The sequence below is a fragment of the Nansenia antarctica genome (genome assembly GCF_963989245.1).
Source record: "Nansenia antarctica genome assembly, chromosome: 10".
NCBI classification, from domain to species: domain Eukaryota; kingdom Metazoa; phylum Chordata; class Actinopteri; order Argentiniformes; family Microstomatidae; genus Nansenia; species Nansenia antarctica.
The window spans coordinates 17,008,122-17,033,792 of NC_137680.1; the positions used below are offsets into that span (position 1 = coordinate 17,008,122).

The window sequence follows — 25,671 nt, forward strand, 5'->3', positions numbered from 1 at the left end:
TAGATGGTGAGGTGTGATGGGGGTGAGGGGGGGCTGCCTGGGAGCATTGTGTGGGGGAGGGTAGTGTCTCTGTACTGACTGGGAAGAAGAGGTGTCATACCTGTGTGGGGGGGCGGCTGGGTGTGGGGGTCAGAGCTGGTCCTTTGTCTGTCGAATCTACAGTAGAAGTCATTCAGGTCATTTGCAATTTCATTTGCATTTGTTTGTTGTGTATGGTGAATAATGTTTTTATGCAACCGCTTTATTTTACAGGTCAAGCCCAATTCACATTTCCATCACTGGATGGACAGCAACATTTGTTATAAACTAATCTCCATACAAAAATCAAAAACATAGCAAATTAATATTTCAAAACTGGTAGGTCTCATCAGGTTACCCATCAAGGTGTAAAAGAAAAAGCTATTTATTACTTGTACACAAGTGCTTCTCTTTTCAATTACACTAGATCATGAGTTTTGACTTGCAATTACTGTTAATCACACGGAATGGGCCACACAAGAGTACAGAGCTTCATTACTCAGCAGGGCAGACGACTAGTAATACATCTCACCTACTCTATTTGTTGACGGCATTAAACAACATGGGTGGGAATATTACAACAGTGCGCATTGCAGATAGTGCACGCAATTATTAAATGATCACATATGCGCTGACAGGTTCATTAAAATGGGGAAATAAGAAAAACGCTCAAGCTGTTACGACCTCCGGCATGATTAGACAACAAATAAACTTGTTTCCAGGTATCTGTCATCTCATTTCCTCTGCTCCTTTACCAGAAGGATCTGATTTAAACTGGCTTGCTGCCCCAGATCCTAACAATAGCTTTAATTGAGCATTTTAACCTTGATGTAACCAAATACAAGCCTAAGGCCAAACAACAGCAACAACCACAGTATACTAATGGAAAGATTAACTAAGCATTTGTAATAGGTGCAAAGACTCCATTTGTTTTGGGGTTTTTAAAAGGGTATTGAACATAGAACACAGAGACATGGTAAGGGGGAAAATCATTAAATGACAGTGTGAGGAGAGTGTGATTACCACCTTTGTTTTTGGAGTTTCATACGACACTCAACTGAAAAAAGAAGAGTTGTCACTCGATAGATCTGGCCCTTACTGTGTGTTTCTATAACTTCAACAAGATAAGGACATATGGCATACTGATTGTACAAGGAGGAGCAATTAGACAGGCTGTGTGGGCTTCGTTGTCATTTCCCCTATAGTAAGCACCCATTATGCCCAATGAACAGAGACACAGAGGCAGTAAAACGTGGAGATGCAACACTTTTATTTAAGTTGCGCAATATTCTTAGACTCTCTCAAGAACGTATACTGGGGAACCGTGAATATGCTTTCAATGATGAATAATATGTTAGAAATATTTATTTATTTTGGTCACACATTTGTCTGTCTGTTACAAATCTAGCACTCCAATCCGCCAGTTATAAAAGGATGGTTTTGCATGGGGCTGCATCTCCAACACATGAATCCTCCTCCTCCTCCTCCTCTAGCTGTTATGGCCTTGAAGGGCCTCGGCCATGAAAAGCTTGCCAAGGTTCTGCGAGGTGAATTCCTTCACATTTTGGCAGTAATTGTTAATTTGCCCTGTTGGGGGTAAAAAAGAAAAAACAACAAAGCATTAGCAAGGAATAAAGTAAATGAACAGAATGTTGTCAACAGGGAAGGCGCATGAGAGACAGCTCAGGGTTGAATTTTAGATTGAGTCAATAAACCTTAGATTAATGTCATTTCAACCTAATGGCGAGCTAATGAGTGAACAGACGCCAGGCTAGAAGCTGTGAGATGCCGGGGGCGGGATACCTTACCTGCTATGAGGAGGGTCTCCATGCGGGGAGGGGGCTGGGGGGGCTTGAACATCTTGTTGATGTCCTCCTCAGGCAGGGCGGGCTCTCCTCTGGTCTGCCTCTGGACGTTCTCCTGCTGGCGTCTCTGCACATACTGGAGGGGGGGGGAGGGAGAGAGGAATAGAGAGGGAGGGAGAGAGGGAGGGAGGCAGACCGAGGGAGGGAAGAGAAAGAGATGAGAGCGGATGGGAGAGAGGAGTTGTAAAAAGCTGACAGGGATGGACTGATTTGTGGGAGGATGACAACCGTAAATCATGGATGTGCTGCGCCTTTGGAGGCTAAAAGCCCTTTTAATTTGGGAAGATAGAGGGCAAAGTGTGAGTCTGTGTCAGGCATTATAGAAAGCAAGCAAAGTGCTTTTCAACAAATACAGTATGCCCTTTGATACTTGAGCAGGAGCTGACATTTCTTAAATAAATAAAATGCCATATGCAATGCATGAGGCATATTCAGTGACATTTCTTTTTTGCCTGCTAGGGTAGCCAGAGAGAGAAAAATATATGTTCTGAAGCTAGCAGCCAGTAAACTAGTGTGAGGCTAGCAGCCAGTAAACTAGTGCGAGGCTAGCAGCCAGTAAACTAGTGTGAAGAGACCTGTTGAATTGGATCACGGCAGAGGAATGTTTAGCTGTGTGCATGCACCAAGAGCTGACTTCATGTTTGTAGCCAGTTAGCGAACGTAGCAATGTAGAGGCTAGTCGTATGTAGTTTACAGGCCAAGCACGACAGAACACAACCTCAATTACTTTTGTTAATTGAACAGGCCACTAGATTTAGCTTGTGTAAAATACCAGAGGAAAACCTCTGCTGTCACGTGCACTCACGAGTCTGGGTGCCCTTGTTTGACGATGTACGTCACGTGCCGTACGTGCTGCTGGGATAGCTCAAAGAGATTTTCACATTTCTCAAAGGTATTACCGTAGCAGGTATTTTGGCGGGAAGGTATACCGGTCTGAAGACTCTGACCTAAGCCTAGTATGCAAATGCAACTGGTGTTCGGACCTCAAAACAGATGCAACTTCCCTAGTTGGCAACAACTATGGTACTTTTCTTATCATTCTTCCTTTGACTCATAGCCTGACTTGCAGGGATATTTAAGTGAATACACACACACTACTAAGTCACCCTCACCTCTGGTAGCGCATAAATCAACACAGAGTATGTTTCCAAATTTCCGCTACGAAGACTTATATGACCGCTGCGGGTGCTTGCCATTTTATTTGCTAAATTCTAGACCTAAATCAAAAAAAAACGGAATCCTCTTGGCGCAGCACATTGTTCCTTGTGTTCTATGATGATTAACAAGGTTCCATTGAACCATCCTGGTTAACGGCCCAGACAGGCCTAGTTAGGCCCGCTGCAGGGGGGGACCGGGGGAGGGGGGCAACATGATGGATCATAAAGAGAAGTGGAGATATCTATGAGGTGTTAGTGGCTCTACAGGGACTTTGGAGGAGCCAGGGCGAGAAGGGTGGGGGTGGGGGGGCTGGGCTGCCTGTGGTCAAGCCACATCCTCCCTTCAGTAACAACCTCTTAATGCAAGGACTCTCCACTCAAGGCACTTCATTATCAACTAATGTGTTGATTATATTTTCTACTTGAGAGCATGAGGAGAGAGAACAATGTGTATGTATGTGTGTGTGTGTGTGTGTGTGTGTGTGTGCGTGTGTGTATGTGGGTTACCTGGTGCTTCTGCTGTGTCTGTTTGCTGAGGTTGCGACTGTAGGTGTTGTACTTGACGATGTCCTGGCTCATGTCGTCCACTCTGTCCATCAGAAGCTGAAGACTCTTCTCCAGGTGGTTGCTGTGGGGAGACAGCACAGTCAGAAGGACACAACACACTGACTGATACATTGACGGCTGTCCGATGCCACTCGAAGCGCCAGCTGCCAGGGAAATAGCTGACTACTAAATCCCTGAGTGGCCAGACTGCTACTTCACATGTCAGGGGAAAAACACTGTTGACGGCAATCAATGAAACAATAGATGATATTCCTGCCAAGTGATGTTCCTCTAGCACGGTAATGACATTGAGAACCTGGCTTTCCTATGGTTCCATCCATCTGCCAGTGGATTCAGGTGCGAACAGATCAGAGGAAGATTTAGAGGAGTCTTTTAAACGCTCGACAAGGTACGTGTCAAACCCACGGATATGCATTAGAGACAAATTGCCTGCAATAAATACAGGTTGCACCGCTGAGTACTCGTGAGGGGGACCTGTCGGCACATAATGGTCGCTACTACCTTCAAATGTCATCTTGGAAATTGTATTTTTCATAGAGCTCACACTTACGGTACTATTTCGCTATCAAACGATGATATTTCCGGTCAAATTACACACCGGATAAAAGATCCAAACTACAGAGTGGCCTTTCGATACGGGTTCAATCATTCAGGTGGTCAGAGACTCCTGATCAATTCGGAATTACAAATCAAAGCCCTTCGAGTGACTCTTAACATCATGGATTCTCTTTTAAGGCGCAGGAGTTCTATGGTGCAAACCTGTACAGCCTACGTTCCTATTCAGGGAGGAGGACAACAGAGGAAAAGCTCTACTGACCACAGCAATACATCAAGGTAACTAGCGTGAAAGCAGTAGAGGAACAGTCTTCGTTCATCTTTGACACGACACAAGAAAACCATGGCCGTGTTCCAAGACCCACACCAGCAGACAGTCTGCTGCAGACCCCATAAAACAGTGGATGGAGGAAATCGGAAGAGGGCCTCATTGTAATGCATGAAACGGATTGAGGAACGGCAACAAACACACATGCTCTGATTTCTACCTCCACCCGCCTTCCTCGATATAGAATGAAGCAGTGACCATTACTGTAAGGGGTACGGGTATGTCAGTGTGGGGGTATGGGTATGTTACTGTAAGGGGTACGGGTATGTTAGTGTGGATACTGAAACAGAGACCAGTGCTACTTGGTGACGTGCGATGGCTCTTTCAGAGAAAAGGACCTGCAGAGTTTGAGCTGAGGACATTGAAGGGGCCTAATGTAACAGGACATCCTGACGTCTCACAAAGGCAATTCAAACCACTTTGTTCCCTAATAACCCATTACAGATCAGACCCAGCTGGCCAGTGGGAGAACAATGAGTCAAGATACGCCATAAAAGGTCCTTTGTTTCCACATACTCCCACCCCCATAATCATCCGCAGCGCTCTTGGTCGAGGGTTCTCTTTGACCGCTGCCTCCCCTGGACTGAGCTCTTGTTCAGGCTTCCTTCCTGCCACGGAAGCCCTTATTCAACATTTAAAAAAAGAAATGTATTGTTTCTGAGTGGGCTGGAGCACAGGTATTAGCCTGCCGGTGTAATTAAAACATTCTCCTTCTGACACCTCTCAAATGAAACGGGCAATAAAATGGACGTGTGTATAGGCGAGTGAAAGACTGAGCCTTCCACGATTGGAGGATTGACCAGTTTTCTGAGATGGAACTGGGTGCTGAGGATGTGACATTGACAAATGTGGCAGCTAGGAAAATGAGACCAAAAGGAAAGCATTAAATAAAAGCCTCCCTTTTTTGGGGGGTCCAGACAAGGACAAAAGCACGCAGCAATCAGACAACTTCAGAAAAACAATTTTGTCGTGCCAGACATCTCATCGCAAACCATGCAATAAAAACTCAAACGGAAGAGACTATCTTTTGTCATATCAAAAACGGTGCCTTGCGTACTTCCAACTTGAAAAATTACAGAGTTGTGTGGGGGGGGGAGAAACACCATCCGTGTGAGCAGAAGAAAGCGAGCATCAGGATGTTTGTAAACTAAAGCCTGGTACACAAAGATTTTCTAAAATATTTTTTTATCTGAGAGAGACCCACACATTAAGATAAAAATTCATGGTTTGAACAGTTTTCATTGTATTGTGTGTGGTGTGCTCCGATATTCCCAATACAGCACACCACATACATAAAGACCTGTCCTACGACAGTCTAGAGTCTCGTAGTAGTACCCTGACTGACCTGTACGAGGCAGCCATGTGCAACAGGGCAAATAAAGTGCTGAAGAACGAAAAGAAGAAGAAGCGTCAGTCAGCTCGCTTCTTGATTGGCTACATTCCATTCCACGTCACAATCGGACTCGGGAGTTGTCAGTTTTGACCACAGACAAGAAGACTTTTGATCGTAAATATTGAACACGTTTAATATTTAGGATCGTCGGCCCAGACCATTTTCCGAGCAGATTGGCGGGAGAAATTGACTCTTAACACACCTCACACCACAGGATAATGTTGTAGGATAATCTTTAGAGCCATCCGATAATCGGGCGTTTGCCGTCCCTGGTCGGGAGCGAGGAAAACGGGCCAGATTATCTTTATGTGTGTACCAGGCTTAAGAGGAAACAGCTGGTTAGATAATAGTAGAGTTAGGGCCCATATCAATTCTGTGATGCGGAAAACATGGACAGAATCACGGAATTCAGACATAAAAACTGAATTAGGCAATATAGACAACGAAAAACAACGAAATTTGCTCTGTGGTAATTACATTTTTTTTTTTTGAAGAGTACACATTTGTGATGCTATTCTACCCTGCATCACCGAAAATGTCCCCTGTGTGTGTGTGTGTGTGTGTGTGTGTGTGTGCGCGCATGTGTGTGTGTGGTGTACATCAACTGCAGAGTGGATTTTATAGGGCCCTATACTGAAAACTTTCAAACTGACACAGCACATCACCACAAAGAGCAAGGGGGTAATTGTGGGCCTTAGGAGAAGCGGTTGGTTGGTTCTCTAATAGGACATTAGTAGAAGGCTGCTGCTGCTGCTGCTGCTCACTGACCTGCTGGAGAGATTGAGCAGTTCGTGTTTGTCTGCCACCGTCGACTTCTCCTCCAGCTCCCACATCAGGACGTTGATGAGGTGAGAGTTCTTGATCACGATGGGCACCTCCTCGAACATGTGCTCAAACCCAATGTTGGCCTTCTTCAGCCTGGGAAGGGGAGAAAAGAGATTTGAGGTCATTTGCCAGGACCGATATCGGCTCCAGGAACACATTAGTAGTTAAAGTACTAGTCAAATGAGGTCTGTCCAACAGGGTACTATTGACCGCAGCCGCCTGGGGCGAGGGGGATTTCAAAGGAGAAAGTGTCTAATTCGATGCAATCTCTTCCTCCCTTTCATTTAAAGTTCACAATGTACCAGCTTATATAACATCAAATAGCCAGACATGAAAGAAACCTTGGAACATAATGTAAAATTGAAGCACTTTTGAAGTTACGACTTTGAAATCATATTGATATTCAGATTTCTCAAAATAATGGTGTGGAAAATAAGGCTCCTTCTAGCTGCCATACTGCATCGTCCTCCCCCCCACCCTCCATCATACCTCTTATTGAAAGCAGTGATGCCATGCATTCATCATCCACACCACTAAAAGTCCAACAATTAGCCGAGGACAGACTGCTCACACCGTCAGTCAATAATTGAGCGACTGACCTTAGAAATAGACAGTGGGAGGAAGGGAGGAAGGAAATAAACTATAGAATAAAATAAATGTGGAGTGAAAGAGAGAGAACAACAGACCCCGTCCAACAATATTCGCTTAAGTGCATTTTAAAATGGTCTGCTAGTTCTTCTTTCTGGACAGTTGGATATACCGGTGTGAATTTTTTCTGTTATACTTCCGATTCTCAGAACTCAATACTGCTCAAAATGGCTCTCTCATTACGTTTATTTTTCCGATGCAATTTAAAAGCAATTACTGGCAGCCTTAGGATCAGGAGCAGCATAAACACTGTACAGTTGCTTACTTGACAGGCAAACAACAGAGACTGATAAATCATTATCCTCAGCCATCCCTAAAAGCCACCGATGGCATCCCCCCACGGACACAGAAACCTGCATCAACAATCAAAAGCACAGCCCAGAAGTATTATACGGAAAAGGTGGGGGTGCTGTGGCAGGGTGTGTGTGTGTGTGTGTGTGTGTATCATAAGCATCGGTTGTACTTATATTGTAAGTGTGTCTGTGTGTTTATTAGGGGTGCAATGGTTCAGTTGGCCCACGGTTCGGTATGAACCTCGATTTTTGGGTCTCAACTCCACTCGCGATGAACAAACATTTGAACAAGTTACAGAAGCAACTGCGTTCCAGACAAACCCGACGTCCGACTTGAGCGAAAATGCCACAATTCACTAGAGCATATTGAACCGTGGATGGCAAACCGTATGGCTCAATATAAAACCGAGGGCTGTTGCACCCCTAGTGTAAGTGTGTCTGAGTGTGTTTATTGTAAGCAGCACGATTGTGCTTGTGGCGTGGGTGCTTGTGTGTGTGTGGATGTGGGTGTGTGAGGGTGCATGCGGCGTGCATGTCGTGCTGCAACTCACTGCTCGGGTGAAAAGTCCTTCTCCTTGCAGATCTCCATCAGCTTAGGGGTCAGCCTGTAGGCCTTCAGGGACAGGGAGCCCTGCGCCGTCTTTATAGGATCTCCAATTGGGAAGGGGGAGAGAAACAGACAAACACTACAGCAGCAGTTCTCATGGTTGACCTTGATCTCTTCACATCTCACATTTTAAAAATAACAGTTGCAACTGAACTCTTTTCACAACCCACGGAATAAATAAAAAACACTGTTGGGAGGCCTTGGGAGGAAGATCTGAGGCGTTTGATTCGTACATGTCAATGGATGAAGGGCTGAAAAAGAAAAAATCAATATTGCTTCGCTCCATCTTTAACAGTGGTAACGTCAATTCCTTTGGGTCACTTTCATCCATTTAGGTGTGCATTATTGATTGACATTAGCAGAGGCCTTCATTAAAAATGAAGAAGGACCGACTGTGCCAGTTAAGCCGGGAGTTCATAACTCAGTCAAGGACCATTAGTCTTTTCCCCGCCCGTCATGTCGGTGCGGAATTAAAAAGCACGACAGGACGACCCTGAAGATCTCATAAAGCAGCGCTCGTAATTGGGAAGCTCTGTCTTTACAACATCAAAGTTTCCATCGTGGCACTTCTCCATCACTCCTTCTGTGGGTAAAGTCGAGTCCAACCACAGGTGAACAAAAGGTGAATGCTAACACACACACACACACACACACACGGTTAGGCTGTGTGGAGGTGGAGGGAGGTTTCCAAGGACAGGTGAACAAAAGGTAACACACTCGCACACACACAGTCGCACACAGACACTTGCGCACAGACACACACACAACACACACAACCCCCCTCCCCTAACCCTACCCCACAGTGGGTTATGCTGTGGTATGCTGCGTGGGGGGGGGGAGGTGAACTTGTTTTTGCGGTTCCACTCACCGTAGATGAGCACAACAGACTCCTCGATGGCGTGCTGGTAGCTGAACTGAGAGTCGAGCAGGGCCCGACTGACAAACGACCCGTAGTAGGTCGACTGGTACCAGCCCACGTGCAGATGGTCAATGTTGACGTGACGCAGGCTACGCATCATCTCCATCTGGTACTGGACTGGAATAGGGGGAAGAGAGAAGGACAGAGAGAGAGAGAGAGAGAGAGAGAGAGAGAGAGAGAGAGAGAGAGAGAGAGAGAGAGAGAGAGAGAGAAAGAGAAAGAGGAGAGATACAGACAGACGCTCCGATTAACAGAGCTACATCAGGCGCTTTTATAAATATCCCTCCCTCGGTCTGAATCACCCGTCCTCCTCTTTTTTTCTTCCCTCCGCTGTCAGACAAGGAACAAACACACGGAGGGTCTGAGTGCCGGGGTTTAACTATCACAGGCCAGACGTCGGGAGGGCCGAGCCAGAAAACGCCGGGGTTGATGAGTGAAAGTGAGAGGAGGGGAAAACAACATCTTCATGTTCCGAGGCACTGGGCCTGATAAATCAGTGTCTTATTGGGCAGCTGTGGCCGCCGGAGCCCATCCGGTACAGCAGATCAGTCCCTGCCTGGCCGCTAACAACAACAAACGTGGAAGGGGGGGGGGGGAGAAGGTACATCTTCCCTCGACGGCATTTGATTCTGTGTATGAAAAAAGAAAAAAAGGAATAACTCAAAAATATAAGGACATGTTTTTATTGGACTCTTTTGCAATTTCAGGGTGTCCCTTGGAGGGTTTGGGAGAGAGAGGTTTGACTTGGTGTCCTGGACTTTATCAGCCTTTCAACTGATAGGGGTGGCGTGACGTGTGAAAGGAGATGGAGGGAGGGAGAGGTCTACTAGCTCCATGTCTGTTGGGGGCCCGCGGCGGGCTCAGGGCAGACGATGAGATGATAACACGTAGGGAGAGCTGATGCCCTTCTCCTGCCCACTGGAGGTCTGTGCCCAGAGGTCGCCCGTCATCACCAGACCCTGCCTGCCACAGCCAGACCAGACCGTGTCACAGCCAGACTAGACCAGACCGTGTCACAGGCAGACCAGACCGCGTCACAGCCAGACCAGACCAGACCGTGTCACAGCCAGACCAGACCGTGTCACAGCCAGACCAGACCAGACCCTGACACAGCCAGACCAGACCAGACTGTGTCACCGCCAGACCAGACCAGACCGTGTCACAGCCAGACCAGACCAGACCCTGTCACAGCCAGACCAGACCAGACCCTGTCACAGCCAGACCAGACCAGACCGTGTCACAGCCAGACCAGACCGTGTCACAACCAGACCAGACCAGACCGTGTCACAGCCAGACCAGACCAGACCGTGTCACAGCCAGACCAGACCAGACCCTGTCACAGCCAGACCAGACCAGACCCTGACACAGCCAGACCAGTCCAGACCATAGCACATCCAGACCGTGTCACAGCCAGACCAGACCAGACTGTGACACAGCCAGACCAGACCGTGTCACAGCCAGACCAGACCAGACTGTGACACAGCCAGACCAGACCAGACCCTGTCACAGCCAGACCAGACCAGACTGTGACACAGCCAGACCAGACCAGACCAGACCGTGTCACAGCCAGACCAGACCGTGTCACAGCCAGACCAGACCAGACTGTGACACAGCCAGACCAGACCAGACCGTGTCACAGCCAGACCAGACCAGACCAGACCAGACTGTGACACAGCCAGACCAGACCAGACCGTGTCACAGCCAGACCAGACCAGACCGTGTCACAGCCAGACCAGACCAGACCCTGTCACAGCCAGACCAGACCAGACCCTGTCACAGCCAGACCAGACCAGAACGTGTCACAGCCAGACCAGACCAGACTGTGTCACAGCCAGACCAGACTGTGTCACAGCCAGACCAGACCAGACTTTGACACAGCCAGACCAGACCAGACCGTGTCACAGCCAGACCAGACCAGACCCTGTCACAGCCAGACCAGACCAGACCAGACCCTGTCACAGCCAGACCAGACCAGACCAGACCCTGTCACATCCAGACCAGACCAGACCCTGTCACAGCCAGACCAGACCAGACCGTGTCACAGCCAGACCAGACCAGACCCTGTCACAGCCAGACCAGACCAGACCATGTCACAGCCAGACCAGACCAGACCATAGCACATACAGACCAGTCCAGACCATAGCACATCCAGACCAGTCCAGACCATAGCACATCCAGACCAGACCATAGCACGTCCAGACCAGACCAGACCGTGTCACATCCAGACCAGACACTAGCACATCCAGACCAGACCATAGCACATCTCGACCAGACCATAGCACATCTAGACCAGACCATAGCACATCCAGACCAGACCAGACCATAGCACTTCCAGACCAGACACTAGAGATGCTCCGATCAGGGTTTTTGGTGCCGATCACCGATCACTGGAATCAGTGATCTGCCGATCCGATATCACCGATCACCGATCACAGCGTCGAAAATGGCAATTGAAGCATTCTATTTATTGTGTAGCATTATTTATGTTTTTAATTATTCTTAACACCATTGACATTGTATATTAAGTATTTAAATGAAATTAGGAGATGAGAAAGTATCATGAATTGACGACCATCTGTTTTATTGAATTCACAACCACCTGTAGCTTACTTCAGGAAAAACAAATAAAATGTGAAAATAAAAATCATAATAAATAAAATGTACACTGTCACATCAAATGTGCAACATTCCACTCGAATGAGAGGAACTAGGGGCTCTTAGAGAACTTGGAGCTTATACTGTATACTGTAGCTTTCCTGAGGAACAATAAACATACCCAAACTAAACTGCAACATAAACAGGCTATAGCCAAATATAAAATACTGTTTCAAGTCAGTCAGTTTCAAGTCATATTTAGGAGGAGATAAGACAGCAAGTCAGCAATAATCAATAAAACAAAAAAACAAAACATTGCACCTAAGGAGATTTCAGACTCAAACCTTACTTCTGATTAAGCAGCATCACTGGCAGATTAGCCTTGAGAAATACAAGCATCTCAGCGTTTTTGGCACTCAGCCTGTTCCTCTTATCATCTAAAATATGTCCTGCTATGCTGAAAAGTCGCTCGCTATCTACACTTGTGCAAGGTGCACAGAGGAAGACCTAAAACTCACGCGCTAATAGTTGTTGCTATGGGCCAAGTGACTTCCTGCTCGCGGGGTCACATGACGTCGCTGCACACTACCTACACTACGCTTGTGAAGTCGCGCTGGAACTCTGACCAGCACTCGTGGAACGCCTCTCGTCCAATCAAAGCACTCGGTCCCTTTATGACGTCGAGCCCAGTGTGCGCTTCGGCGCTCTCTGAGCGAATCGACGAACGCAGCAAATGCCGTATGATATTCGTGGTATTGAAAGACCTTGCGTGCGTTCCTCCGCGAGGTATTTCTTTTGAGCAGACATTACAAACGGCATATTTGTTGTCTCTTTCCGACACTGTGTAATATTTCCAGACTGGCGACGCCATTTTGTAAACTGATCGGTCGTGTTTGATCGGCCGTTTTGAGAACTCCGATCAAAACCGATCAAGGCCATATCGGCCGATACCGATCGGCGCCGATCAGATCGGAGCATCACTACCAGACACTAGCACATCCAGACCAGACCATAGAACAGCCAGAGTGTACCAGCTTGGGTCCTCTGGTTGTCCCAGACAAAGCAGCCAGACGGCGGGCCAGAGGTTCAGCCAGGTCCACAAGGACCAGGACAGCAGCCAGGCCGCCATAGCTTAATATAACGCAACGAGAGCCTTGTAAATACCAAAGGGGGGGGGGGGGGGGTCAGAACCACGTTTGTTCAGAACACGGATGAGGCAGAGGCAGGCTAAAAAATAACCCAGGAGTCTCTTCAAGCCAATAACATGTATGTAGCTCCAGTCACAGAAACGTAATAACCCACAGGACTTTAACAATCTCGTTTTCTCATTCTGAGTGAACAGGTAGGCCAGCCTGCTCATGAATGTAAACACAACACTAAATACTCATGAGTCATGATCACATGCCGTACAGGAAGGGACCAGTCATGGAACAGTGTGAAGGGTGACTCACAGCAGCACCTAATCACAGTTAGGTTTCTTTCTTCCTGAACAAAGCAGGTGTGTCTGATATATCCCCCCCCTCCACATCTCTCAGCCCACTGCAGTCCTGAACACAGCTCAGCTCCAATACAACGACAGGTAATACCCAGCTCAGAGAAACTACTTTATCAGGAGAATAGCCAATTTGACAATATCATCACGCCAACATTTCGGCCGAGCCGTTTCCCCCCACCCCCCCGGGTCCACCCCACCCCCCACCCCCCCTCACCCACCCTTCGTTTTTGCTATTCTTCACTCATTCCTTTAGACCAGCAATTTTCCTATCAATCAATCTGTCCCCCAGGGTGAGATAGGGAATGAGTTTGCCATTCCCGTTTGCTTTGGTGATTGTGTGCATGTCTGCGAGGGCCTCAACAGCTACATTTCCCCCCAACTACAGTTCCTCAACAGCGGGCCCTGCATAAGAATGAGCCAGCGAGATGTAGCCAGGCCTAATTCACCATGAGGCTCTTGAGGGGGTTTATCAGCCCAGGCCCAGTGAGGTGTGTTGGGGGAAGATTTAAACAAAGAAAAAAGAAAAGTTGACAAAAAAAAGTTATGGTAAGACTGCCAACCCTATTCAAACGACCGTCATCCATATCGACAACATGGATACCCGACGTATGTGGAGGCGGTGGACATACACGCAGACCACAGTAAAGTGGGGGAGCGAGATGATGGAAGTGTCTTCGATTGCGCTGCTTTCACAGATGAGGTCTGCATGTAATGGGTGGTTTTAAAGCGTTCGCGGTATAATCAGGACTGAAGTGAATGGGGGGGGGGGGGGGTAGCTACAAGCTATAAGACCCACACTGAGGCATTCAAGTAAATAGCCTGGCAAGACAAATGTGATAAGAAATGATAATGGACAGGGGTGCTTTGCATACATGAGGCTATATGTAACAATATACCATAGAGGAGATGTTCAAAATGCCTCCAAATCACTCCTCCAGAGAGATGATTGCCGTAGCACCATTTATCATACATTTAAAACAAGGCTAGGAGATGTTTTCAATGTCACAGAAAAGCACAAAGAAGCACAAAACCCCCTTTTTCACAATAAATAATGAAATGTTCCAAAATGACAAGGCCATTATCAGTCGCAGCCTTCATCCTTTTGTATTGCGGGGATAGGATGTCAATGATTCCTTCGCCGTAGCGGGGCTCATAAATGCTACCTACGCGAGGCAGTGAGAAGCTCATTTTTCTTTCCAATGGTTTAATTGTCTCTCAGCCACACACACAACAGTCATTGCAACCTGCTGACTCATACTGAATTTACACTGCTTCATCTCAGCTTTCTGTTCCAAGGCTCCAAGAAGACATTGGCGCTAGTGCTGCCTAGCGTCCTATTCAGTAGGAACACAATACAGGAGGAGCATAGGGCGGAAAACAAAACCACACACACAGACAGACCTTGTGTCAATTTGTGTGTAGGTGTTAGCATCACGGCGGCCCGTTTGGAGCCGTGTGCACCCCCCCACTTGTCATGGTTAATTTCATGAGGGAGTTGTCGCTTCTGTGAGCCACACCAGGGGCAGCTGTGGCGCAGGAGGTAGAGCCGGCGTCTAATGATTTTGCAAGGTCGGCAGATCGGTGGCCACGTGTCGAGGTGTCCATAGGCAAGACACAGAAACCCAAATTGCTCCCAATGAGCGGGCCGGCGCTTTGCATGGTAGCTTGCCGCCATTGGTGTGTGTGAACGGGTGAATGAGAGGCCATTCTAAAGCGCTTTGGATTAAGGCGCTATAGTGGGTGTAAGTGGAGTCCAAGTTACGTATCAGGGGCCATATCATGACAGGATGTTTCAGATCTGTCACGGGACAGACACGGCAACACAACTCTGCCGTTCAAAAAGGAAGACCACAAAAGGCCATCAAGATAGAACAGCTAAATCAAATGACACTGCTTGACCGGCTTGGGTAAGAAAAAACACAATGAATGGATTTGGGCAAAAATATATGCATGTCGGTCCTCTACGATACGATTAACTAAACTGGCCCAGCTAAGATCTGACATCACTGGGAATGGGGATGCAGCACAAAAAAAGAGAGTTGTCAAGAGACCAGAGGATTGCGATTTCCCCCAGTAACGCCATAACGTAATTGTAGCAGTGAAGAGAGGAAGCGCGGACAGAACAAAACAAACTGATGAAACGACACCCCCCCCCCCCCCCGGCAGCCCCACCACCATCTCCACCCCCGGAAAAAACCCATGACAACTCTCCATGATGTACATCTGGCTGAGTTGTTGTGAGGGGTTGTGTTCCGCACATCAAGTAGGAGGGGGGTGCTATCCCCCTCCCGGTCTCTCCCTGCAGCAGGCGGGGTGGCAGGCAGGCAGCTCTCCACGGGCTTCGCTTAACTAAGATTAATTGCAGCTAATCCATGATGCCAGGTGGAACACGGAGGGAAGCAGACACACGTCCCATTATACCATTCTGAGGGAAAATTAGCCCTCTTTCTCCCCCAACACGGGCTAAACAAGAACTCAATACGCGGTTTGCTCCCCGCAGCACTCACATTCATCAGCATAGGCCAGACATGTGGCAGGACTGCAGGATGTCTCCTGGCTCCCTCATCACCAACCGCCGCCACCGTCTCTGGGATGGGCTGCGTGTCCTGCATGCTTCCTCCTCAGGACACAGGAATCCTCACTGAAGACCACCTCCATTATACTGTACTAGCATGGAATCCTCATTGAAGACGATATCCGTTAATACTAGCGTGTCTAATACATACTGTTATACTACAGTAGACGATTCGTTTCAAGATAGCGATCGTGAATGTAATTGGCATCCCAGCAAAGTGTGAGGCGCACCTGCATACACGCTGTATTCAGGTGTAAACGAGTGTGAAATGGGCCTGCAACACACGCTGCCGTGGCCCCTCTCTCTCTCTTCCATACACACACCTGGATTAGCCACAATCTCCTGTTATGCATTCTGATCCCTGCTTTAGCAAGGGCAGAATCTCAAATGAGACAACGGAGATGAATAAAACAGTGGAACTGATGACATTGATGGTGACGGCACCCAGGGGCCCGCTTGCCTGATTTATGCCGCACGTTCAAAGCAGAGTGACTAGAGAGACGCCAGCCTCGGGGTTCAGAAAAAGGCATCGGTGGCGGTGGTGGGTGGGTGGGAAGAGTGCCAGGTAAGGCGAAAGATTTATCCCAACACAAAATAATACAGTCAAGTTTCATATCCTTGGACACCGGCGTGTTATTTTAATTAGTAACGCTCAGAAGGCGGGGGGACAAGAAAACCAAAGTGGAGGAAATCCAATTTCTTATTCGCACACGTACAGTGACCCACTGACAGACTAACTCTTAAGGAGTTTATCAGAAGCCGAGGCATTCTTTTGGAGGGGAAAGTGACTGGTTGCTGAACGCCTGCTGAATGTCTACAGAAAGTAGTATTTACTGCTGGGTAGAGATCATGGCTGCCTGTGCTTTAATCCCCTGACTTCAATTAAACCTCGCCGAAACGTCTATGAGGCCACAATTACAGCAGAGAAACGGAGGGCAAACCGCCGAGCATGGGAGAAGAGCTGCTGAAATAATCAAGGTTGTTCTATATTCATGGTTTTCCTCGTCGCCTTATCCGCGGCCGGGTATAAAATCCCAGAAATGGAAAGGGGTTTCGGCGTGGTGGTGCACCGAGGCTAGTTAGCGCCAGAGTTTTTTTCTTTTCTGTGTCTTACAGTGCGGCGTATAATTGATGGAGCCCTCGGCAGAACAAAAAGGGTAGGAAGTAATCCACTAAAACCAGGAACAGGGAATATTCAGCCGAGGTGTCAAGCACCACTCAATAAATCAAGGCATTTAAGTAAAAGATGGGAGAATGGCCAGAGTCGCTGTGCCAGCCAATCTACAAAAGTATGTGTGGTGGGGGGGAAATATGGTGGAAATCAAGGACCGATGAACAAATGACTCTTCAAATATGTCCACTGTCAAAAGGATAACCTGCTGACCTGAATATGGCCATAAAATACATGGCCTCCGACGCACGTCTCTGGCTCGCAAACTGTATTAACTCACTGTTACATACAATTGGCATGTATAACAGCATTAGTAAGCTATTCTTGTCTTAAGGCTTTTGCCAACCATGCACAATTACATGGCTATCTATTTGTACCGCCCTAGCCTTCAAACAATATTCAAACTATTGAAACAGTTGTGACTTGGATTAGTCACAGTCCTGCCTTGCCAATTGGAAACGAGTCCAGGAAGTGCACACCTGAAGCGTTTCCACCTGTGATGAGACAGTTTACTTGGCATGGCTTCCTTAGCAATGGGCTATCCACCCACATCCATAATTACTCCCCAAACATTCACTTGCCTTAGCACTGAATTTACTGCAGTACTGTAAACTACATTTGGTCCTTTTAATTGCATTCATTTGGCAAATTAAGTGGTTGCTTTTTGGGACATAATTACCCCAACAAGACAGGCCGTCCGTCCCTCTTACCTTTGTCTCAATTCTGGCTAAAATATTATGCTGCCTAATTAATCCTCTTAAGAGGTGGTGGGAGGGAGGGAGGGATGAAGGGATGGACGGCGGGAGGGATGGATGAAGGGATAGAGGGAGGGAGGGATACTATTCCTGGACAGACTGCAGGATACTTCCTTTAGAATTCAACTGACATGGTTGTTTATCAGAGCAACTGCTGCTGCACTCCCTTCCTCTTCACAGAGCTACACTCGTCTGGCCTGCTCGTAGCGCCACACTGTCACCTGTTCCCTTCCTCTTCACAGAGCTACACTCGTCTGGCCGGCTCGTAGCGCCACACTGTCACCTGTTGATGGAAAGGGGGCATAGCAGAAAACCTGACGGTCACAGTTCTCTCTCTGACAGTTCCCCTTGAGGCAGACAAGCCTTATTGTCCATGCGGTGTGGCCTCTCTCGACCTGAATTTGAGGCCCATTCCATTCATGTCACACCTCTTGTTTGAAACTTTTGAAGAATTTTAATCGAATGATTATGCAGCGAGTGTACCCTCTCTGAATACACACTCATTGCCATTGAAGGGGAGGTGACTGGGTGACTGTCAGGCTAAATACCCAATGCAGCGCCGGGTCCCCACTGCACTGCGGTGGCCCTAGTGGAGGAGCAGCATTGGCAGACTTGGGCGACTTTCAACACACTTCAGAAATGGAGTCAGCTGTGTGTGGGTGTGTGTGTCTCAGGGTTTCTGTAGCCAGTAATATCCGGCTTTTGGCTGTCGATAAATGAAATTGTTGCCAGCCGAATTGTCCGGGAGAAAAGGAAAAAACGAGGAGACCTGAACGGCCCCGTGGAGAGTCAGATCCAAACCCATGGAGGGTGCCAAACTTTGAACAAGCGTATCGCCTGTCCCGTTTGAGCTATAGTCAGGACATTTCGTGCATTTTTACACGATAGAAAAGAATGGATCGATGAAAATATATCAGTCAATTCATTGACATCATCCGTGTTAGATAATGTTACAGCATTATGGATCAGTATAGTCCAACAAAAATGTCCCTCGCCTGTCCATAAAAATAAAAATAAAGTCCTTGAGAAAATGATTCATTCTTTTATTCTCTCCCTCATTAATCCACAAAACAAACCTTTGAGGCACGCTCCTATAACGCTGGAGTGAATGAGGCATGATGAACAGGACTGAAAACGACATATCATGAGGTGATTTTTTTTTATGTTTGATGTTATATTGCAGTACAGATCTTCTGTCATTGTAGGAAATGGGAATCGGGACAAATAGCCTAAATGCGGTGACGTGTTCGCCCTCCTCCGTCTCCCATTACGTAGCTCTCTCCATATTTGATAGTGGCTACTGGCAACTGTTTATGTGTCACGTGATCAGAGCTGTTTATTGGGTTTATCGCTGCAATGTTTTGCTCTTCAATCAAAGATGTCACGTTGGTATAAAAACATTGTTCGATGTTTATTTTATTACAACTTCACAGGCTCATTTCTATTCTGTTTAGGTGCATTACCAGACCCTTCATTCATCACTCTGCTCACCGGGGGTGGACATGCATATGGATGTGTGGTACATTTCTCAAATGTCCAGTCAATTGAAATGTTGTTGGTCACGTTGTTCAGCTGTAAACCCTAGTGTGTGTGTGTGTGTGTGTGTGTTTGTTTTGTGTGGTACAACACGACACCAATACTTAGTTTTTCCAAATTAAGAGCCAGGTGTGGCTTAGTATTTCATTAACAAGTTGGCCTGCATGTCAGGAGAACACATCAGGCTCAGCTGCCATAAGAACAATACTCCTACAGCGCAGACATATTTCAAGGGGGTTAATCGCAGGGAAAGCCAACGAGACCTTATTAACTCGGGGGAGTGACGGAGGGCAAATCCGATAAAATGCCACTGGGTCGCTGCTATACACACACTCACTACCGCAGCGCGATTCCTTGACACTGACGACCTTTAGCAACCTTTTTGCGCTATTGTAGCCCCAGGAATTTCTGAACAGTTGCTTGTTAGCAGAGCCAGATAGAAGACAGATATCTTCCCTTGCTTCGTCTGTCGAAGCCCAGCCATGACAGTTGACTCGGTGCTAACAAGACGTCTACAAAAACAGGGTTTGATCAACACACCGACAGGGGCCCGGGTGAGGCTGACACGTGGCCTGGCGGGAGGCCCGAGAACACCGCTGTACTGAAAACAGACACACGCAGACAACGCTGTCGGTCAATCCTCACCTTCATCAAAGTCGGCGTCATCCTCGGTGTGCTGGGGGAAGGGGAAGCAGTTGGTGATCTCTAGCCTGTCCTCCACCACCAGGCCCAGCAGGACACCCTGCACCACCTCGCTGCCCTGGCCCTCTTCCTGGTAATGCTTGATTATCTTCAGGACCACCTGTGGAACATAGTGATGCCAAGGGGGGGGGGGGGGGGGGGAGAAGATGTTTTTGGTCAAATCGGCTAGACGGAACATACTCTCTACAAAACAGACCAATGGTGCTAGTAATCCTAAACGCTGGGTTTCGTCTGTTTGGGGATTGGCGATTAGGTAAGGAAATGATCTGCCGTCACAGGGGCCTCTTGACTTAGAAGGCTTCTCTGTAGAATTCAATCAATTCTGATTCTGGCAACCGTGTCCGTTCACAGACACTATGGACAGGACAGGACAGCTACCGCTCTGTTACAACTGAGCCAACCATTGAGAGGTGGATGATGAAGTGTAAAATAAGGGCAACAGTGTGTATAAACAGGAGTAAAAGGCTGGAAACAGAAACTCAGGAGGGGAGCATAAATCACATTGATAAGAGCAGTGGCGGCGGGTCAAGCACAGGCACATAAATTACATCACATGGCAGGGGGAGAGTCACTCCACGGCCTTGTTCAACAACAAAACACCACTCTCACAGGCCCGAAAGGAGTCCTAAGAACTGTGTTAGCCTCACGCAATCTGCGCAGGAAAATATGATTTATTTCAAAATGCCACCGTGCGACGGGGCAAAACCTGGGATGATATGGGGTCGGAAAGAAAACAAGTCAGAGTCCAAGTGTCCTTGTGTCTGTCTGTAATGGCATTTCAATGGGGAGAGGAGAGGTCAGGGGGAGAGGGAGCCACTCCGACAGAATGCATCAAGGGCACTGTGGACACCTTTTAATCCCTCCCTCCCCCCTCACTGCTGCACATGGCTTATTATTATTATTATTTTATTTTTTTACAGCTTCAAGGTGGTGAGATAAAACTCCAGACTATCAGTATTCTAGATATCCTGCCACTCATTTGATCACAAGTTATGAGCCATACAAATAGGCTTGTCAAAATACAGCTAAAATCAATACAAATGGAACACCCGAGTCCAAATGAATGGGTTATGGAGGAGAGGTGGATGTCTGTGCACATTAAAAACAAAACTGGTATCAGTGGCTTTGTTAGTGCTGGCTAGAAATGAGCAAATGCCATCAGGTATTGCAAGTAAAGCCTGGACTTTGGGGTAGGTTTCTCTACTCTGTTATTGATCCAGCTCAATAGCTAGTGCAGTGAGTGCACCTCATGCGGAGTGGGAAGATTGATATGTGGCCCCTAAATTGTAAATCAACAGGCTTAAAATTGAATTGTGCAAAATCAATTGTGGGCGAAAAATCCCTGCTGGCTATCCTTAATTCAGAGCATAAATCATCACCCACACAGGTATTCATAGCAGAATACGTTCCGTTAACTAGCGTTTGTGAATCAAAATCTGTGATGTAGAATGTTGGTACGTGTCAGGAGTGTGTAAGTAAGCCTTGGGAAACAAACAGCATAGCTTAATTATGTTAGCCTATTAATGCTAAACAGAACTTCATTCACCCTAATCCACCTCCACTGCTACGCCAAAAAGGAGCAGAGAATAACATGAAAGTTAAGAGCGAAGGTTAAATGCAGAAAAGCAATCGCAAACCCTGCAGGGTGCCAACCACCATCATATTCTTGTGCAAGGTGCTTCAGCGTGCCTTCAGTTTCATCCTTGCATAGGAGGCATCATCATTTTGTGAGCCATCCAAAAACGTGTCTTAGACATTGGCACGAGGCAACGTAATAGCAATTAAGTTACCTCAATGTATTCAGGTGAATAAATTACTTAAATTACTAAATAATTAAATAACACCTTTAGATCAAACCGGCTGGCATCAGTCAGCAATTGGTTTGCCAATTGGGTGCCCTTTGAAAATGAACATTTTGTGACATCCTGCATGTACAGTTAATTCATATTTCTATATTTCATCTATAACATCTCCTTGGCTCTAGCTATTAGAACTGACTCAACCATATTCATACTGTTACTGAACTTCCCCCCCCCTTGATTTAATGAGGGGGATAATAAAAATTCAGCAGCTGGCAAGTCAAGGTCCTTCTGTATATGAATGAGCAGAGCAAACAGCTGCTTTATCTCCTCTGAAATGTGGGAAGTTGATTGAAAAGCGGGTGAAACAATTTTGCCCCCTGTTGGCAGAAAATAGGTAGTGCAGAAGACACTGATTACAATCAGACAGATCTGCCTGAAAAGAAGCTGGGGACAAACTCTTTCAAAACATCAACAAGTAAGGATCCAGGTTAACCAGATCTGGCTGTATATGAAAAAAAATTAAAAAAATAACACAGATGTGTTACCAGAAGGGCAGCATATTATCAGTCAGTCATCCCTTACAAAAAAATCCCCCAAATAGTTCAGCTCGCCAGTAAGTAACTGCACCGTACAACACGCTGTTACCCATTCAAGTATGAATGAATGAATGAATGAATGGTCTTTATTGTCATTGCTATAGTAGTACAGGTACCAAACAACGAAATTTGGGAGGGGGGGCTCCCGTGGTGCTAGGAAAGAAAAAAAAAAGAAAAAAAAAGAAGGGAAAGGAGCTGGTTTACATAAATAAAGGCTATGTACACTATCCACTATACTATACTGTACAGATAAGACGACTAGGGTTGTTATATTGCACATAGTGTTATTGCACATTCATTTAAAGTAATGTTGCAGTTCAACTAAAATGTCCAATAAGCTATAATACAAACAAGTTGGGAGTAACAGAGCTAAAGTAACGGCCAAATCTCGCTATATGACACATGAACAGAATAGCTGGTTTACACGGTTCTCTTTGTTGGGTTGGGTTTGGCTCTCTGGGGCAGCTGATGATGGCCTGACGTCACCACGGTACCCACAGCATGCTTCACGTCGGCTAAAATGCCTCAAAGGTTCACTGGAGACAGTCAGGTGGATTGCGACGGCACTTTATTTGTAAATCTGGTTTACTGGGCGCAAATAGCAGTGACACGCTGTCGATGTCCCTAGTATATATTCTCAGGCTGTGTTCGGAATGGCATACTAGCATACTACTCATACTAGATATGACGTAGATTTTGAGTATGTAGTGCGTTCACATTGTACAGTATGCGAGATTTGAGTATGCGAGCAATTACTTCCGTGAAAATTTAAGTCAGTTACGATGGACACTAGCTCGGGTCCTATTTCCCAAAAAAATCTCACTCCAAACTTTTGGTGAAACTTGGCAGCCCTGGTGTGTAAATGGTCGGCTGGTTTTCACATACTTATTATGAATTTAGTAGGTAGTATGCAGTATATACTAATTGAGTATGCTAGTATGCAGTATGCTAGTATGCCATTCCGAACACAGCCTCAGCCTCAGAAGCTTAATCGTGCCGTTTTGTGTCCGCCATGATGATAGCATTAGCATTAGCATCCTGGGCCAGTCACATTTGAGAGAGCCGTTTTCAGTACAACCGCCATGCAAACGGACCATCAAACCCACACGTGTTGTTACTCACCAGTCCCTCGATCTGTATCTGCTTGACGGGGGAGTCTAACGTGGCTCCGGAGGCCGCGGCGGCGATGGGGGCCGTGGGCGTGGGGCCTGATTCCTTACGGGCAGCCATGATCAACACGCAGAGAGAGGGAGGAGAGAGGGGGTCGCACGTTTCCGTTCAACGAGTGCACCGGTGTTCTCTGTTCGGATGAATTACTGGATAGAGTAGCTATGGTTCCCATTGAACAAGATGTGTCCTTGTTTTCCGTGAGTTTATTGTGAATGGTGGTGTAGGACCAAATTCATCTCAAACATATTAGTGCCTTATGAACTTATGAACCTGCTAGATCCCTAAGATCATCTGAGGCTGGCCTTTAAACAGTTCCTAGATTTAAGCACCAAAGCAAAGGTGGAGAGGCGGCATTCACTCACTATGCAGCAAAACACTGGAACATGCTGTCACAAAACATTAGTCAGCCCCATGTGTATCTATATATATATATATATATATATATATATATATATATATATATATATAGTAACTATATATATAGTAACTGTAACGGACACAAATCTATATATATATATAGATACACATGGGGCTGACTAATATATATATATATATATATATATATATATATACATATATATACTGATATATATATATATATACCGTATATATATATATATATGCTGAAGACTTTCATGTTGTGTTCAGCTTTTTTAATTGATTTGTTTTTATTTATTGATCTTAAATCTGAACATTTTAAATTGTTCTTGTATCTTACTTCATAAATTATTGAATTGTATATTATGTTTTATGTAAAGCACTACGAGTCTACATTCATTTGTCTTGCCTATTGTATATGGACCACACACACCATGGCTTTACTTTGCACAACTTATACTCTATTATCATGTTTACATTTACATTTTTGTCATTTAGCAGACGCCTTATTCCAAAGCGACTTAAACGAAAATCGATACATTTGACTAAGCAAGTGAATCATCAATTGCTGGTGAATCATCAATTCACCAGCAGAAAGAGTAATCTAGCTCAGGCCAGGAGCCATTGGCAGTCGTCGTGATAGAACTTTTTTTATTTTAGGATATAACAGAATATTTGCAAAAATCTAAAGGGTGTACTCACTTTTGAGATATACTGTATGTATATATATATATATATATATATATATTTAGATTTTTGCAAATATTCTGTTATATCCTTTCAGGGGATAACATTATCCTACTGAAACTTTGATATAACTTAAAGTAGTCAGTGTGCTGCTTGAATAACAGTATAGATTTATTGTCCTTTGAAAATTACTCAGTACACAGCTGTTAATGTCTAAACAGCTGGCAACAAAAGTGAGTACACCCCATAGTGAACATGTCCTAATTGTGCCCAATAATGTTGTTTTCCCGCCCTGGTGTCATGTGACTCGTTAGTGTTACAAGGATTCAGGTGTAAATGATAAGCAGGGCTGTTAAATTTGGTGTTTTGGGCACAATTCTCTCTGAATGCTGGACAACATGGCACCTCATGGCAAGGAACTCTCTGAGCGGCTGAAAAAAATGATTATTGCGCTTCACAAAGATGGCCTTGGCTATAAGAAGATTGCCAATACCCTGAAAATGAGTTGCAGCACAGTGGCTACAGCGGTTTTCCAGGACAGGTTCCACTCGGAACAGGCCTCGCCAGGGTCGACCAAAGAAGTTGAGTCCACGTGCTCAGCGTCATATCCAGAGGTTGGTTTCCAAAAATAGACGTGCGAGTGCTTCCAGCATTGATGCAGAGGTTGCAGAAGTGGGATGTCAGCCTGTCAGTGCCCAGACCATACGCCGCACACTGCATCAAATCGCATAAGAAAGCCCGCAAACAGTTTGCTGAAGACAATGAATCCAAGAACATGAGTTACTGGAAGCATGTCCTGTGGTCTGATGAGACCAAAATAAACCTGTTTGGGTCAGATGGTGTCCGGCGTGTGTGGCGGCACCCTGGTGAGGAGTACCAAGACAATGTGTTTTGCCTACAGTCAAGCATGGTGGTGGCAGCATCATGGTCTGGGGCTGCATGAGTGCTGCCGGCACTGGGGAGCTGCATTTCATTGAGGGACACATGAATTCCAATATATACTGTGACATCCTGCAGCAGAGCATGATCCCCTC

The 25,671-nt window shown here is 46.3% G+C and overlaps 1 protein-coding gene across 1 annotated transcript; it reads right to left on the bottom strand.

Annotated features, from left to right (window-relative positions):
* Nucleotides 1-1,273: 1,273 nt before the first annotated feature.
* LOC308166457 (eukaryotic translation initiation factor 3 subunit H) lies at nt 1,274-23,646 on the bottom strand. The gene is made up of 8 exons (XM_080540770.1): nt 23,525-23,646; nt 19,948-20,104; nt 9,125-9,292; nt 8,201-8,300; nt 6,652-6,801; nt 3,548-3,668; nt 1,827-1,959; nt 1,274-1,605 (listed from the first exon to the last, which is right to left on the bottom strand). Exons 1-8 carry the CDS (start codon nt 23,630-23,632, stop codon nt 1,508-1,510), a joined length of 1,035 nt encoding a protein of 344 aa, XP_080396896.1. The 5' UTR covers nt 23,633-23,646; the 3' UTR covers nt 1,274-1,507.
* Between the last annotated feature and the right edge of the window lie 2,025 nt (nt 23,647-25,671).